This window comes from Neopsephotus bourkii, unplaced genomic scaffold (genome assembly GCF_033783945.1).
Source record: "Neopsephotus bourkii isolate Nb327-2 ecotype Australia unplaced genomic scaffold, CSIRO-AGI_Nbou_v1 NB_1814, whole genome shotgun sequence".
Classification (NCBI taxonomy): Eukaryota; Metazoa; Chordata; class Aves; order Psittaciformes; family Psittacidae; genus Neopsephotus; species Neopsephotus bourkii.
In genome coordinates, this window is record NW_026902287.1 from 257916 (window position 1) to 270925 (window position 13010).

The window sequence follows — 13010 nt, forward strand, 5'->3', positions numbered from 1 at the left end:
CGCAAAAAGCAGCTAAGGAACCCCGTATAAGAAACTACTAAGAACAGTTAAGGCCATTGTGTACTTAATTGTATACCAACTCAGTAACATGCATTGCTCAGATACTGCAGAATGCTTCTATTACCAAAGGTGATACAAGGATCTAAAAAAGAGAGCTTCCTTCCCTGCTACCCATCAGAGAGTCAGAAAGACGATCTGGATCTACTGTCCAGAAGGGCACTAAATACTGAAGAGCAGCTTTCAACACTAACAGGTGACCATGAGAAGCTATACAGATCCAAGAAAGGTCTGCAGGGAACTGTGATGCCTTTAAGACTCACAGTGCTTTCTTCAGTGAAATAATCAATAGGTACAGGCCCATTTTTCAGGATACCACAGATTTTACTTATGTAATAAACTAATAACCTTGATGTGCAAGGTTCTGAAAGGCTTAGTAGTAAGTGAACCATACAAATACACCCAAGACCCTTTTTATGTAATGATATACATCACATCATGCTGTGAAACTATTTTTTGCAGCATCTGACTACACTAAAAATCACCAGTGAAATTGTTTATGTGCAAATTTGAACTTGGAAAATTCACTGGTATAGTCAGAGTTCTCTTGACAGAGGTGTTTGTATTACCAGGCCTAATTTTGTTGCTGAGTTGATACAGACATATTTAACAGTTTAAATCACACCTTCCGTATTGGGAGCCTTGCAGAAGACATCGTATTGAAGGAGTCTGTTATCTTAAACAGGACACGTCTGCTCCAATAGGCTTGAGAAGCCTGTACCTGATTAACATGATCTTTAAGTTATGTCTTTGGGAAAGGTGAACTATAGCTGCGTCAAAGAGTGGAATGCACTGATCCTGACCAAGAGACTGTTAGGAGTTAGTGATCCATGTTAACACTTAAACTGAGTAGGCACAGGCCTCTGCTGTGCTGCACAAACTCCTTGGCTGCAAGATAAACTCAGTCAGCTCACTGTAACAGAGGACCCTGCAGGAAGCTCCTGCTTGGTACCAGTGACTGCACCGCTTGTATGACCTTGTCTGTACCTCAAACTGCAGCAGGAAGTTGTCATGAGAACTCCCTTGAGGTAAAGAGTTGTTTTCTTGCGAGGAAGTTACATAACAGCTCAAAGGTCCAATAAAGGGAGAGCTTCTCTCCATGGAGAGGATACACTCTGCATAGCACACTGTGAGGAATTCCACCTGGGTTTTCACCATTGATGCTGCATGGATATGGGATACAGCAAGGGCTGTAAGATTTACTGTCTACATTCCTATCCTTAATTCTGTTTTACTAAACAGCTAACTTACTAAGTCATTTTAATTCTTATTGAGACTCAGAAAGAACCTCTACTTCTTTCTCCTAACTTCTTCCCGCCCACCTCTCAGTGCAGGATGTATGACTAGGGCAGCATTTCCTCTCATTTTCTAAGGTATATCTGACCCAAAGCTCATAAGCCACAAGGAATTTTTTTCATCCAAAAAAATTCTGGATGTCTTAATCCATTACATATTTGTAGTGAATACATATATATGTGTATGTCTGTGTGTCTATGTGTCTGTGTGTGTACATAAAGACACAGAGAGAACCTTATCTATCAAGGTTCTCATAATCCAAATTTCTCTAGCAAATGTCTGAACTGCACCATTTTTTTTGCCTGCAGAACAAGGCATTGAAAAGCTACACCAAAAAATAGTTGCTGATTTTTCAGTCAGTTCCAAATAATCTGTTTACTTCCTTTTTCATCAATTTGGGAAACAACTTTTTCAAAGACAGTCCAGAAAACAGAAATAAACATCCTATCAAAAAATACTTTCTGATTGCAAACAATTTCATGTGTGTTTACAGTATGAAAGCGACCTTCACTTCCAAGTATCACAGAAAAAAACACAGCTAAATACTGAAGCTCTCAAGTACTTAATAGTTCACTTACTAAAAAAAAACAAAGCAGAAAAAATATCTTACTTGTATGAGGTCTAAAATGCCAAGCTCACTTTCTGAAGAATCCACACAGAAGACAAAATACAAGGTGGCATAGTGTCGGTAAATTAGTTTGTTGTCAGATCCACCTATTAATCTAAACAGGAAAAAAAAAAAACAGGAAAGCTTAGTTAGCCTCTCAGGATAAGCTGGGCAAATCTTCACAGTTATTCCTGTTAATAAGAGGCCTATTGTTAATGGTTGGCTGGAACTTTCCCAAACCCAACTGTACCACAACTTTTATTTTGTGATATAATTACATTGGAAGAATACTAGGTACCAAACAGCCCAAATTACATGTATCACAGAAGCACAGTTATTGTTATCCATATGGATATTAATTATACCAACATATGCACCATTTTATTAAAATCAATTCAAAAAGATAATGCAATTTTAAAAAAAAAGAAGTATTGAATGTACTACCATTACACACTAACAGGCACCGTGCAAGGATTAATCTGCTTTACAGATTAACAGAGCACATGTCTATGAATTCTTCAGTGCCCTTCTCTGAGGAGCATCAATCGGAAACTATAACGCAGACTGGCATTTGGATTACAGAAATAGCCTTAGGTCAGGTTTATGATCCACTTAATAACCAAGAACACGTAACTCTCGAGTGCTACAAAATGTTTGGTATCTTGAGAAATAACATTGTACTACAACCAACAGCTTGTGATACAATGATAAAGTCACAGAAGCAATTACATTTTTATGGACTCACTAATTATCAAGTTACTAAACAAGAAGGTAAGAGGTCTGAACAGGTGTTTCCTTCCACTCTTCTGCTATAGCCTTCCCAAAGAAGGTACATAAATCATAAGATGTGCTTCTTCAGACCACTGACATTTGCTTTGAGCAACAGGAGGCTCACTCAAAGAGAAATGAAAATATTTAGTAGCTTGAGTCTTGTGGCTATGTATATAATAATTCTCCCTTAATCCTGTACCAGAAGTGAATCACCCATCTGGAGTACCATGTCTCATCCCCTTATCACAGGGAGAGAATACTTAAATAAATAAAAAGAACAAGAAATCTTTTAGGTCACTTTTGCTTTAGCCCACTGTTTTGCATTAATGCTCTGGTGATGGGAGGGAGAACCCTGAAGAGCAAGAACTATGTTTAAGAAGTATCAGACAAAAATATTACAAAAAAATGTGGCAGTGGAAAGAAATTGCACACATTGGTGCTTTATTTAGCCAATTCTTCCAAATACTTCAGTTCACATAGTGTATATATAAACTGTTGAGGCCTTTGCATAAAGTGCAAACTACAAAGTGATCCCTGTCCTGGAAAAACAAAAAGTACTGAAAAAATATATTGATATGGTAACTCTGGAATTCAGCAATAGGAGTAAAGCCAGAATTGTGCCTTCTGTCTTAGTTTCTTTCTGTTGCACAGCTGTGATTTTTTTTAAAAGGCTCCAAATGGCTTGTCTTTCACTTACACAACTCAGGCCAGCATGTTCCAGCCTGAAAACACCTCCAAGAACCTAAAGAAAGAATCAACATTTGCGCAGTTGGAAGAGAACTATTTTAGTTTAAAAAAATAATAAATATAAAAAATCAGGAATCGTCTTGATCTGATATGGTACAGGTAAGCATTTAACTGACTCTGCACTAAATTTAGGCATTAGCATACTAACTTTCAGTTATCAGAAATTTCCACAATTACAGTACTTAACAGGCTATGACAATCTCTGTTTAGACTGGAGACCATGACCGTACCCTATGAATTGTGACCGCTTTTCCTAGAAAGTGGTTTTGTAACTATTTAATCTTGATGACGAATATCTCAAAATAAAACACTTCCATTTCAGAATTTCTTCAACTAAAGCAAAACCACATTAGAAAAACCAACATGATGATTCAAGAAAGAATATTTTGTGTGTGTCTTCCAGACACAGAAGACATGTGGCTTTCCTCCTACCTTACTCTATCTAATGAAAGAATCTTGGTTTCTGAATGGAGACCAGAAATTCCTAGCTTGATTTAGGGAAAATGGTTAGGTATCATCTGCCTGTTTCTTTTCCATCTTGTGTCTGAAACAATTATAGCGCTAGATACGGCACTGTGTCAGTTACTGCTCTAGAAAAAACAGTTTTACTGCCTCACTCATATTGATACATACATACATACATGTATATGTATGCTTCAGTTAGTAAAGAATATGTATGTGCAACATATTAGTCTTTCTGTATTAAAATATCTCAAGTGATACGGCATTTACATTAGAACTGTACAAACAAGTATATTACAACCAGAAGTAATTATATCTGCTAGCCGGTATTTATACTTACAATCCTCCTTCTAGGAAGTTACAGACATTTTCATCACGTTTTGATACTAAGTGGAAAGTTTCTCTGATAACTTGTTGCTGTGTATCTTCACTCTATGAAAGAAAACACATTTTGCTATCAAGCTAAAATGAATTCATTAACAATGCACACCATGCACATCTAATAAATACAACACAAAGTATATAGCACCCTCAAACTATTTCTGAAGCCTCAGATCTGCCAATTTACAAGCTGCATATCACTGTTATCGTTTCAGCACAAACTGATATTTTTGCAGGTCACAAAAGAATACATTACTGATAAACAACTGTGGAAAAAAAGTTACTGTTTTTAAAAAACTTCTAAGGAAAAATAAATCCTAAAACCAGTTTCTTCAAGTGAACAGGAAGTCTTCTTCAATATTATGAAATTTTCCTATCTCCACCATATCCTGAGCAACTTCAGACATGCTTTGAAACTACTGCAGAAAGTGGATGCTTCCACTTGCAGGAAAATAAAAAACCAACATAAGATTTGCCTCCAGTACTGGTTCAATCAATATTAAAGTATGTGTAAGTTTCAAAATGTCCATAAATAAACCTGTCTCACTGAAGCCACACACAAAAAGATAACCAAGATAACTGCACTGGTCTCTGTGCACCACAAAGCTTTAGGGAAATCACCTGATCACATAATTTCTTAGTTCCATGTGCTATATTTTTATAAAGACACAAAAGTAGACACATTTGAATGGAAAATGACAACGGAAGTTAACTTTCACACTGATGCATGTCCTGCATACCTTTCCAAAGTGCTTCACTTATTGGTTACCTCCACACTGACAAAAAAAAAAAAAAAAAACCAACAAAAACCAATCAGCTTCTCTAGTAAGTTCCTATAGCTCTGTATTGGAAGTGACCAAGAATAGAGTGGGAATGCACACAAGGTTGTCATGATTTTGGTTGGGATAGTTTTCTTCTTAGTAGCTGGTGCAGGGCTGTGTTTTGGCTTTAGTCTGAGAACAATGCTGCTAACACACCAATTTTTAGTTCCTGCTGCATAATGCTGACCCTTATTAAGGGCTTCTCAGTTAAACCGTGACAAAGGGCAATGCTTATCATCAAAATTAAAATATAACATTTTAATTTTTAAACCAGAAAGAGTAAATACAGAAAGACATCTGCTTGGTAACCCAGAACTGGGACAAAGAAGAAAACGGGTTAACAAACAAGTATTAGTATTTCCCAGTATTGCCTTTCTAAAGAAAAGGGATCAAATTCAGTCACCCATAGCAACAACCTCTGTCAGTTACCCTCCTCCAATTAAAAGCCTGACTGTGCAAACAGAAGTGTCACAGTTATCATTTCTGCTCCAAGATGCAGAAGATACACCCCTTCCAATAAATATGACTTCTGTAATAGCCAGAACTGAAAGTATGTAGCCATAAAACCAAGTCAGCAATAGCACTACTGAAAAAGCATATTTTGTTTACACAATCTGGGGAAGCATCAGTCATTTTCTCTATTTTAATGCCCAAGGTTTAATGCCCTGAGCTTAGTTTATTTGCTAGCAGATACACTACATAATAAAAACACTGCCTTCAATTTTTTTTATCCTTTAATGACATCAAATGTTTCCACGTCTCAACTCTCTGTGGCTGCACTTCCATTCAGATCAAGCCCTTGTGCTGCATTTTCAGACCTGTCTTGCTACTTGCCTTCTCCCCAGTAACAGAATATACTTTTCTATTCCATCACATTTATTTTTCATGTCAACTATATTTTCACAGTATTCTGAAAGTTTCCAAGGGAAGAGCCTCTGCTTATTTAACCTGTGAATCCCACAAAACCCATCTTCGCATTTCTGACACCTTTGCCACAGCACTGATACATGCCGCACTACACCAGAGACGCCGATTAGGCTAAAAATCACGGCAGCGCGGCGCTTCCACGCCGCTGAGCGAGACTCCCTTCCTCCACCCTCAGTGTGCCAAAGCGCAATTTCCTGAGAAAAGCACAGTGTCTGGAAAACCAGCTTTTGGAATGTCATTTCCCTTACCGATAGGTCTCACAAGGCCCCAGCACCCCCATTTCCCCACGCCTTGAGCCCTGAATCGCGGAGCAGCAGTCACCACGATTCACCCCAGGCAGGCGGGCAGGGCCGGAAGGGTTCCCGGTTACAACCGCCCCTCACATCTCCCTTCCCCAGTCCTGGTGACAGGCCCCGCGCGGCCGCGGCCTCCCGTACATAGCGCTGGTAGAACTTGGATAGCCGCGGCTTGCCGTGGTTGTTGAAGATGAGGATGGCTTTGATCATGGTGGGGCGGCGGCCGCCGGGCTCGCTGCCCCTGCTCCTTCTCCTGCCCGCCTTTCACGCCCCACTCTCGGGGCGGCAGCAGCTGGTCGCACTTCAACACGCCGCCTGCACCCGTTAGCAGCTGAACGTCCCAAAGCCGAGCAACGTAGCGCAACGTCCCGCCCCGTCACCTGACAGGAAGGCAGCGGCCCCCAAGGAACAAACCGCCTTGCGCAGCCATAAGCCCTCCCGCCGTGTAGAGTCACTTCCGCCGCCTCTGAGCGACTGCTCCCCTCTGGAGTAGGATGGCGGAAGTGGAGGAGCAGCCGGTGCTTGCTTCGCCTCAGAGCGAGGAAAGAAGCGAAGCCGGGGAAGAAGCCCCTGACTGCGGGGCTGCGGCGGGGGCTGCTGACGCAGTCCCCCCTCCGGCCGGGTCGCCGGGCACCGAGGAGGCCCCTGGAGACATGAAAAAGAAAAGTAAGGGGGCGAGAAGCCACCACCGGGGCAGGTGGGCGGGTCTGTGGATGACGGGCAGGTGTGCTGGCCAATCGGAGGGGGCGAGTGGGTGGCTCCGGCCAGTGGGGACGCAGTGTTGACGCTTGGTCATCCCCACAGTTGACGTCCTGCTGAAGGCCGTGGGCGACACCCCTATCATGAAGACCAAGAAGTGGGCCGTGGAACGAACTCGCACCATCCAAAGCCTCGTCGACTTCATCAAGAAGTTCCTCAAGCTAATGGCCTCTGAGCAGCTGGTAGGCGCAGCTGGTAGCCTGGCCTACACATCCCGGGGAGGGCAGGAATAGCCGTGGCAGGGAACTCTGCACACCCTGAGGCCGGGTTGTTTCACCTTGTAGGGATGCTATATGGCTGTAGACCACGGCTTTCGGTATACAGCTGGTGTAGGGACACCAGGAAAACTATTCAAAATACACACAGCTGTGCGCCTTGACATGAGCCATCGTGGTGCAGTTTGGATGTGCTCAGGTGCTCAACTCCATGCAACCTGTGGGCTTTTTGCAGTGTCTGTTCTTGTCTGATGCTGCCACACAGAGCTGTGTGCAGTGTGAAATGCAATGATGCATTTCAGTGAAAGGTTCATGTGCACAGTGTAATTGTAGAAGTCAGGCATACAGAAGTATTTGGGAAAAAGCCTAAAGTGTTTGGGGTTGGTGTTCTGAATATTGATGTCTGTTTTCTTCAAAATTTTTCAAACAGTTTCTTACTAGTAGGATTGACTTCTCTTTAAAATGGAGTACCTCGGAAACATTCCCAGTTTGGCAGCATATAACCAATATTGCATATGTGTTCCTTCATGTGCAGCCCAAGTGGCCTTCTGATAAAATTGGAAGAGCTGGAACAGAGTCCGAGATATGATTTTACTATTTTTGTGCTTAACAGGGATACATGCATTTCAATGCTTTCACTTAAGATGTAAAGTTAAAACTGGACTCATTAAAACAGTCAAATGTGTAGCCAAAGTGTAGACTAAATCACCCTGTTCTTGGTTTGCAGGCTCTGATTTAAGCACATAGGCATAAAGAGTTTCACTATGTATCTCTCTTATCTAGAAATCCTGAAGGGTTTGGTTTTTTTTCCCCAAGGCTTAGTATCTCAAAGAAGACTAATAGTTCAGGTATTTATTGTTCATAGACATTATCAACAGTGTTCATAGGTATTATCAACAGTTTAGTTCATTAACTCCCATCTCATTGTCTCGGGGGGGGGGGGAGAAATATAGGAGCATGGAGTCTTCCAGTGTGGTTTAAGCTTACAGCTATACTTCAGGAACAAAGCCCTAGGAATTTAATAACTCCTCTTTGGAAATAGCAGAGCTTACTGTACTACACATCACTATCTCACACTGCAGATTCCAAGGCCCTCTTAGACATTATGGACTAACTACTGTGTGCATGTATGTACGTTTGGCAGAGGAAGTGAGAAGGCTGACTTTAGAATAGAACAAAAAGTTTTGTAATTTCTGTGACTGCTGTTCTAACTGAGCAAATTTGGAATAGTGGGAATGGTTTGCATACTTGAAATGAGAGTAAAGACCAAAACAGTAGGTTCGTTTTGTGCTGCTGTGTGGGAGGCTAATGGGTCAGTTTGCAGCAGAAGGAAATCAGCACGCTTGCTTTGTGACAGCGAGTCACAGGTAGCTCCTGGAAGTCATGTTGCCCCTCCACACCAAAGTAAAAATACTAATTTGTGCTATTTTGGTGTGGACTCTAAAGATTATAAAATAAACGGTGAACAGCGGACAGGTTTACCCACTTCTGGCAGGAGAATGTTTATTCTGTGTAATCTGTGAGAGGTATGGGAGCTCTCCATCTTCTGTTTTCTTTCTCTTCCAGTTCATATATGTAAACCAGTCTTTTGCTCCATCTCCAGACCAAGAAGTTGGGACCCTCTATGAGGTGACTTTCTCCTTAAACATCCTTTCCAAATGTGCTTAGCAGAATTTGCTGGTGTACTTCTGGGACTTGAAAATTGTTACTATGCCTAGCTATGCTGGTGGTCTCTTACATTTAATATAATGTAGTTGATAATGACAGATGTGTATAAGTATGATTTAGAGAGACATGACTTCATACAATCCCTGTAAATGTATTCATTCACGTACAGGATGTTGTCATGCCTCCCATTATGATGGAGAGCTTTGTTACCAGTAACTATTCTATGACACAGTTATCTGGTGGGGGGGCTTTTTTGTTTGTTTTGATTCATGTATATGCTAGCCCGTGAATAATCTAACAGCCCTTATCTTGATTTCTTTTTTTTTTCTTGTAGTGTTTTGGAAGTGATGGCAAGCTTGTACTGCATTACTGCAAGAGTCAGGCATGGGGATGAATGACAAGCAGTAGAATTGTTTAGGTGTTGTCTTCAAAAATGGAAAAGGGAGAAACTTTCTTAAATTTGGCCTGTAAATACACAGAAAGAAAGATTTTAATTTTTTTTCTGCTTAAATGTATAAAAATTATCCAGATGAGTAGTGTAAAAGAAGACCTACCTAGGCTATCTGATCATGGAACTTTTTTTTGATGTACATCTGAGGTACAGAAAAAAATTGTATTTGCCATCTATAAGATGGCGCCAGCTTCCTTGCTGCCAAATTCTGTTGCTGTATCTGAAGGGAAGCTATTTCATAGTTGTCTGGAGGGCTGACTAGACAGCTCTGTCACTCTATATGCTGTACTGAATATAAAAGTTCCTTTTTATTAAAAGGGATTTTATTGTATATGTAGCGTGGAATTCAGTTTACTTCTGACATGTTGTACATTCATTATGTGGATTCTATTATTTGTAAGGTCTTCATCTTGAATGTGAATTATCTTTTTTTTTCTTATAATTAATATGTAGGTGTTGGTATATAATCTGATTACCTCACACTGTGCCTTCATCATGTCATTACTATAAGTACCTTGTTTATATGGCACAACATAATGATAGATGTCAGAAATACTTTTCATCCTGCCCAAATGGTATAGTGTATGTTGAAAGCTGAAAATTGCAGCAGTTCCCAAGGTGCTTCTTCTGGCAGTGTTTAACAGCTAGTATCTTTATCTGAATGCTGCAGCTAGCTGTTGCTTTGGTTAATGAAGAAATAGATAGGAGTTGCTATAAACTTACCATCTATATATTCTCCTTTTGGCTGCTGTTATTTTCCTGTTTCATCAGCTGCATGTTCCTTCAACAAAATAGAATGCACTTTACAACATTCGCTAAATCCTTTATTCATTGCAGAGTTTGGATGGGCAGGATGGGGGTTTTTTTTGTGTGTGGATTTATTTTGTATATGTTGTACAATCTTCTGTGTTTTAAGCCGAATTAAATCAAATGTTAGCTCTTCACTTGCAGAGTGTTCTTATGCTGGAGGACAGTTTTGGTCCCTGGCACAAAACACTTCTTCAGTACATACAGGCAAAATGGCCTGTTCTAGGTTAAAGTGTCCTTGTACAATAGTCTTGAGCTGTTCATTGCTGTTTCATATGTAAGTGGCTCTTTCGTGGTCACTGCAACCTGTGTACCAGATTGTTTCCCTCCTTAGAGGACTATTGGTGAACTAATACTCAGCTTAACTTACTGGTGTTGCTGCAGTTTGCATGCATCCTGCATACATGGCACAGCAACACAGGCACGTGTTCTGCATACTTGCTTGATGTATTTTACCACTTCTTAAGTGGAAAACCCAGATTCATTGGATTAAGCTAACAAGGCAGAATTTGTTGTAAACTTAAATCTTCAAATAATGCATACTGTTGCTGTTTAGAGCCCTGATCTTAAGAAGATTTGTCTATTTAAGAGAACTGTTGTAGAGGTAAGCACTCTGATTCCGTCCTTTTGAGGAAATTCTCAACTAGTGAGGCCAGTGTAACCTTGCACAGCCACTAGAGGGTACACAAGGACAAAAGTATTTGCATTTTTTTTCAGATCATTTTTGTAATATGTCCACTTGCCAGCTTTACAAATATAAGTAGTTTGTTCTCCTGTGTGGCAGTATGTTTACCTAAGATAAGCTACTAGTCCGTCTGTCTTTAAAGAATGTTCTGTTGGTGCCTTTCACCTCATTTGATCTTAACAAATGAGACTACTGATATTCTGTAACTGTGCTCGTTAAAAATGATGCAAGAAAGTTGCTGGGGGTTAAGGGAGTTGCAAAGGGGGTTCTGTGGATATTTTTTATATTTTTTTAATGTCTTTTAATAAAAACCTAGAAGGTTTTAGAGGTGGAGGAGAGATATGGATCACTGTATCTTAACCAGCAAATGTTAGAAGGTTGTCCTTCATGTTGGGTCTATAGATAATTTCTATCCTCTGAAGTTGAGGTGGGGGGGGGGAGATTTGTCTTGAACCCTTCAAAGTCCAACATAACACCCACAGTAATGGTCTTGATTTCTTTTATTCACCAGAAGAGTTTTTGAACTTGGTAACTTACGCAGGTTTGAATCATAGAATAGTTTGGGTTGGAAGGGACCTTCAAAGGCCATCTAGTCCAACTCCCCTGCAATGAGCAGGGAATTATTAATTTATTTAAGGTTCAGCTTGTTCCTTGAACAGTACTTAATTACTGTTTGCTCCAGCATTTTTTCTGCTCTTAACTCTCCTCCGACTAATTATTTCTTGGCCCCTAGTTTACCAGTGTACAGTGACTGCTCACCTGATTGAGCTCTTGCTGTTCCTGAATGCTCTAAGTGGCTGTCTTTATTCTGTTCTTTTCCTTTTAATGACTGCCAGTTCCAATTCTGCTAATTCCCTCATGTAGCTTCAGTACCTTCTTTATAGAAAGAGTCCTCCTTTTTGCTGCTTTTCCTTGTAGTTTTCCACCTTTTCACCTCAGGGGGGTAGTTGGTGCTTGTTTATCTCTGGTAATTCCTTAAGGACCATGGGCTCTCCATCTGGAGTCAAGGTGCGACTGGTTTAAGTGGTAAAAACTTTTTCTTGTTCATATTCTTAAATAACAGTTTTGGCTGCAAACATGGCAAGTAAATAATGTGTTGGATGAACAAATTATTAGCAGCACAATGCTTGTAGAATTTGCAAAAGATAAATGTTGCAAATGATGTGTTAAATCTCATATATATTTAAAAGTGACAGTTGTGGCATCTAAAATAATAGATTAAATTAAAGGCTTTCAAAGGTATGTACTTAACCTCTTTAAAAGGAAAATTCCAGTAAATCAGAACTATCAGAAGCTTAAGCAGAACATAAACAGAGAACATGTTCTCTGTATTCACTATGCCTTAAGCAAAAGTGTTGACTGTATAGTTTAAGTGATTTTAAACAGAGGGAGGAAGAAGATTATGAAAGTAAGGACTGTCGTTTTGGGCAAATCTGTGCAAGTTGCACAGGCACAAAAAATTTTAAAATAGTGTAGTTATTTAAGAGTGCTGTGTTCTACCCAAATATGCTACAGTGCTGAGATACCAATATTTATGATGTGATTTAATTCACTTTATGTAATTAATTAACAGAACTGGCAAATTGATAAAATCAGTAAATTTTAAAGATTTATATCTGAAGGTAAGTATTGGAAATGAAAACTATTATACTGTTTTTATGAAAGACAGTACTTCACAGCTTCCTAATACTGGAGAACAGTGCTATGCAAAATTCAGTTATCCTATTTCCAAGATAACAGTCACCAGCTTCAAACCTTAACTGGGGGACATTATTTGTATTAATTATTCAGATTAAAGACTAGCATTAATTATAAATTTATAATTTGTAGGTTGAACTAGTCATAAAAGCACATGAAAAAAGTGAAATTATAAAATACAATGATGTCATCTATGTGCATATTGAGCAAATGTTATTTTTACTTTTAAGCTTTGAAGAATTACTGCTAAAATAACTTATTAACAGAAGATATCCCTGCAACATAATCTTGGATGTACTGATCTACAGTAAATTCCAGGTGGGGGTGGAAATTCATACATCCACTCTGCAAACTCCTTCTGA

The 13010-nt window shown here is 39.7% G+C and overlaps 2 protein-coding genes across 4 annotated transcripts in view; one reads left to right on the plus strand and one right to left on the minus strand.

The window, feature by feature from the left end:
- The window catches only part of AP3S1 (adaptor related protein complex 3 subunit sigma 1), a 28265-nt gene extending 21560 nt beyond the window's left edge, over positions 1-6705 (minus strand). For 2 of the 3 annotated variants that reach the window (XM_061342716.1, XM_061342717.1), the window contains exons 1-3: positions 6507-6705; positions 4281-4372; positions 1964-2075 (exon numbers count right to left, since the gene is read on the minus strand). In XM_061342716.1, the coding sequence (XP_061198700.1) occupies positions 1964-2075; positions 4281-4372; positions 6507-6575 (273 nt within the window). In that variant the 5' untranslated portion in view covers positions 6576-6705. The remainder of the gene's footprint in view (positions 1-1963; positions 2076-4280; positions 4373-6506) is intronic. The other variant, XM_061342718.1, reaches the window with a different exon arrangement.
- Positions 6706-6823: 118 nt separating this feature from the next.
- ATG12 (autophagy related 12) lies at positions 6824-11036 on the plus strand. The gene is made up of 4 exons (XM_061342700.1): positions 6824-7031; positions 7170-7306; positions 8906-8968; positions 9342-11036. Exons 1-4 carry the CDS (start codon positions 6860-6862, stop codon positions 9399-9401), a joined length of 432 nt encoding a protein of 143 aa, XP_061198684.1. The 5' UTR covers positions 6824-6859; the 3' UTR covers positions 9402-11036.
- Positions 11037-13010: the final 1974 nt, after the last annotated feature.

What these genes read in the sequence shown, in the direction of transcription:
- ATG12 (XM_061342700.1), top strand. Translation starts at nt 6,860, where the DNA reads ATGGCGGAAGTGGAGGAGCAGCCGGTGCTTGCTTCGCCTCAGAGCGAG. An exon ending in TGGAGACATGAAAAAGAAAA is followed by an intron (nt 7,032 to 7,169) that starts GTAAGGGGGCGA and finishes TCATCCCCACAG; the next exon opens with TTGACGTCCTGCTGAAGGCC. An exon ending in AAGTTGGGACCCTCTATGAG is followed by an intron (nt 8,969 to 9,341) that starts GTGACTTTCTCC and finishes TTTTTCTTGTAG; the next exon opens with TGTTTTGGAAGTGATGGCAA.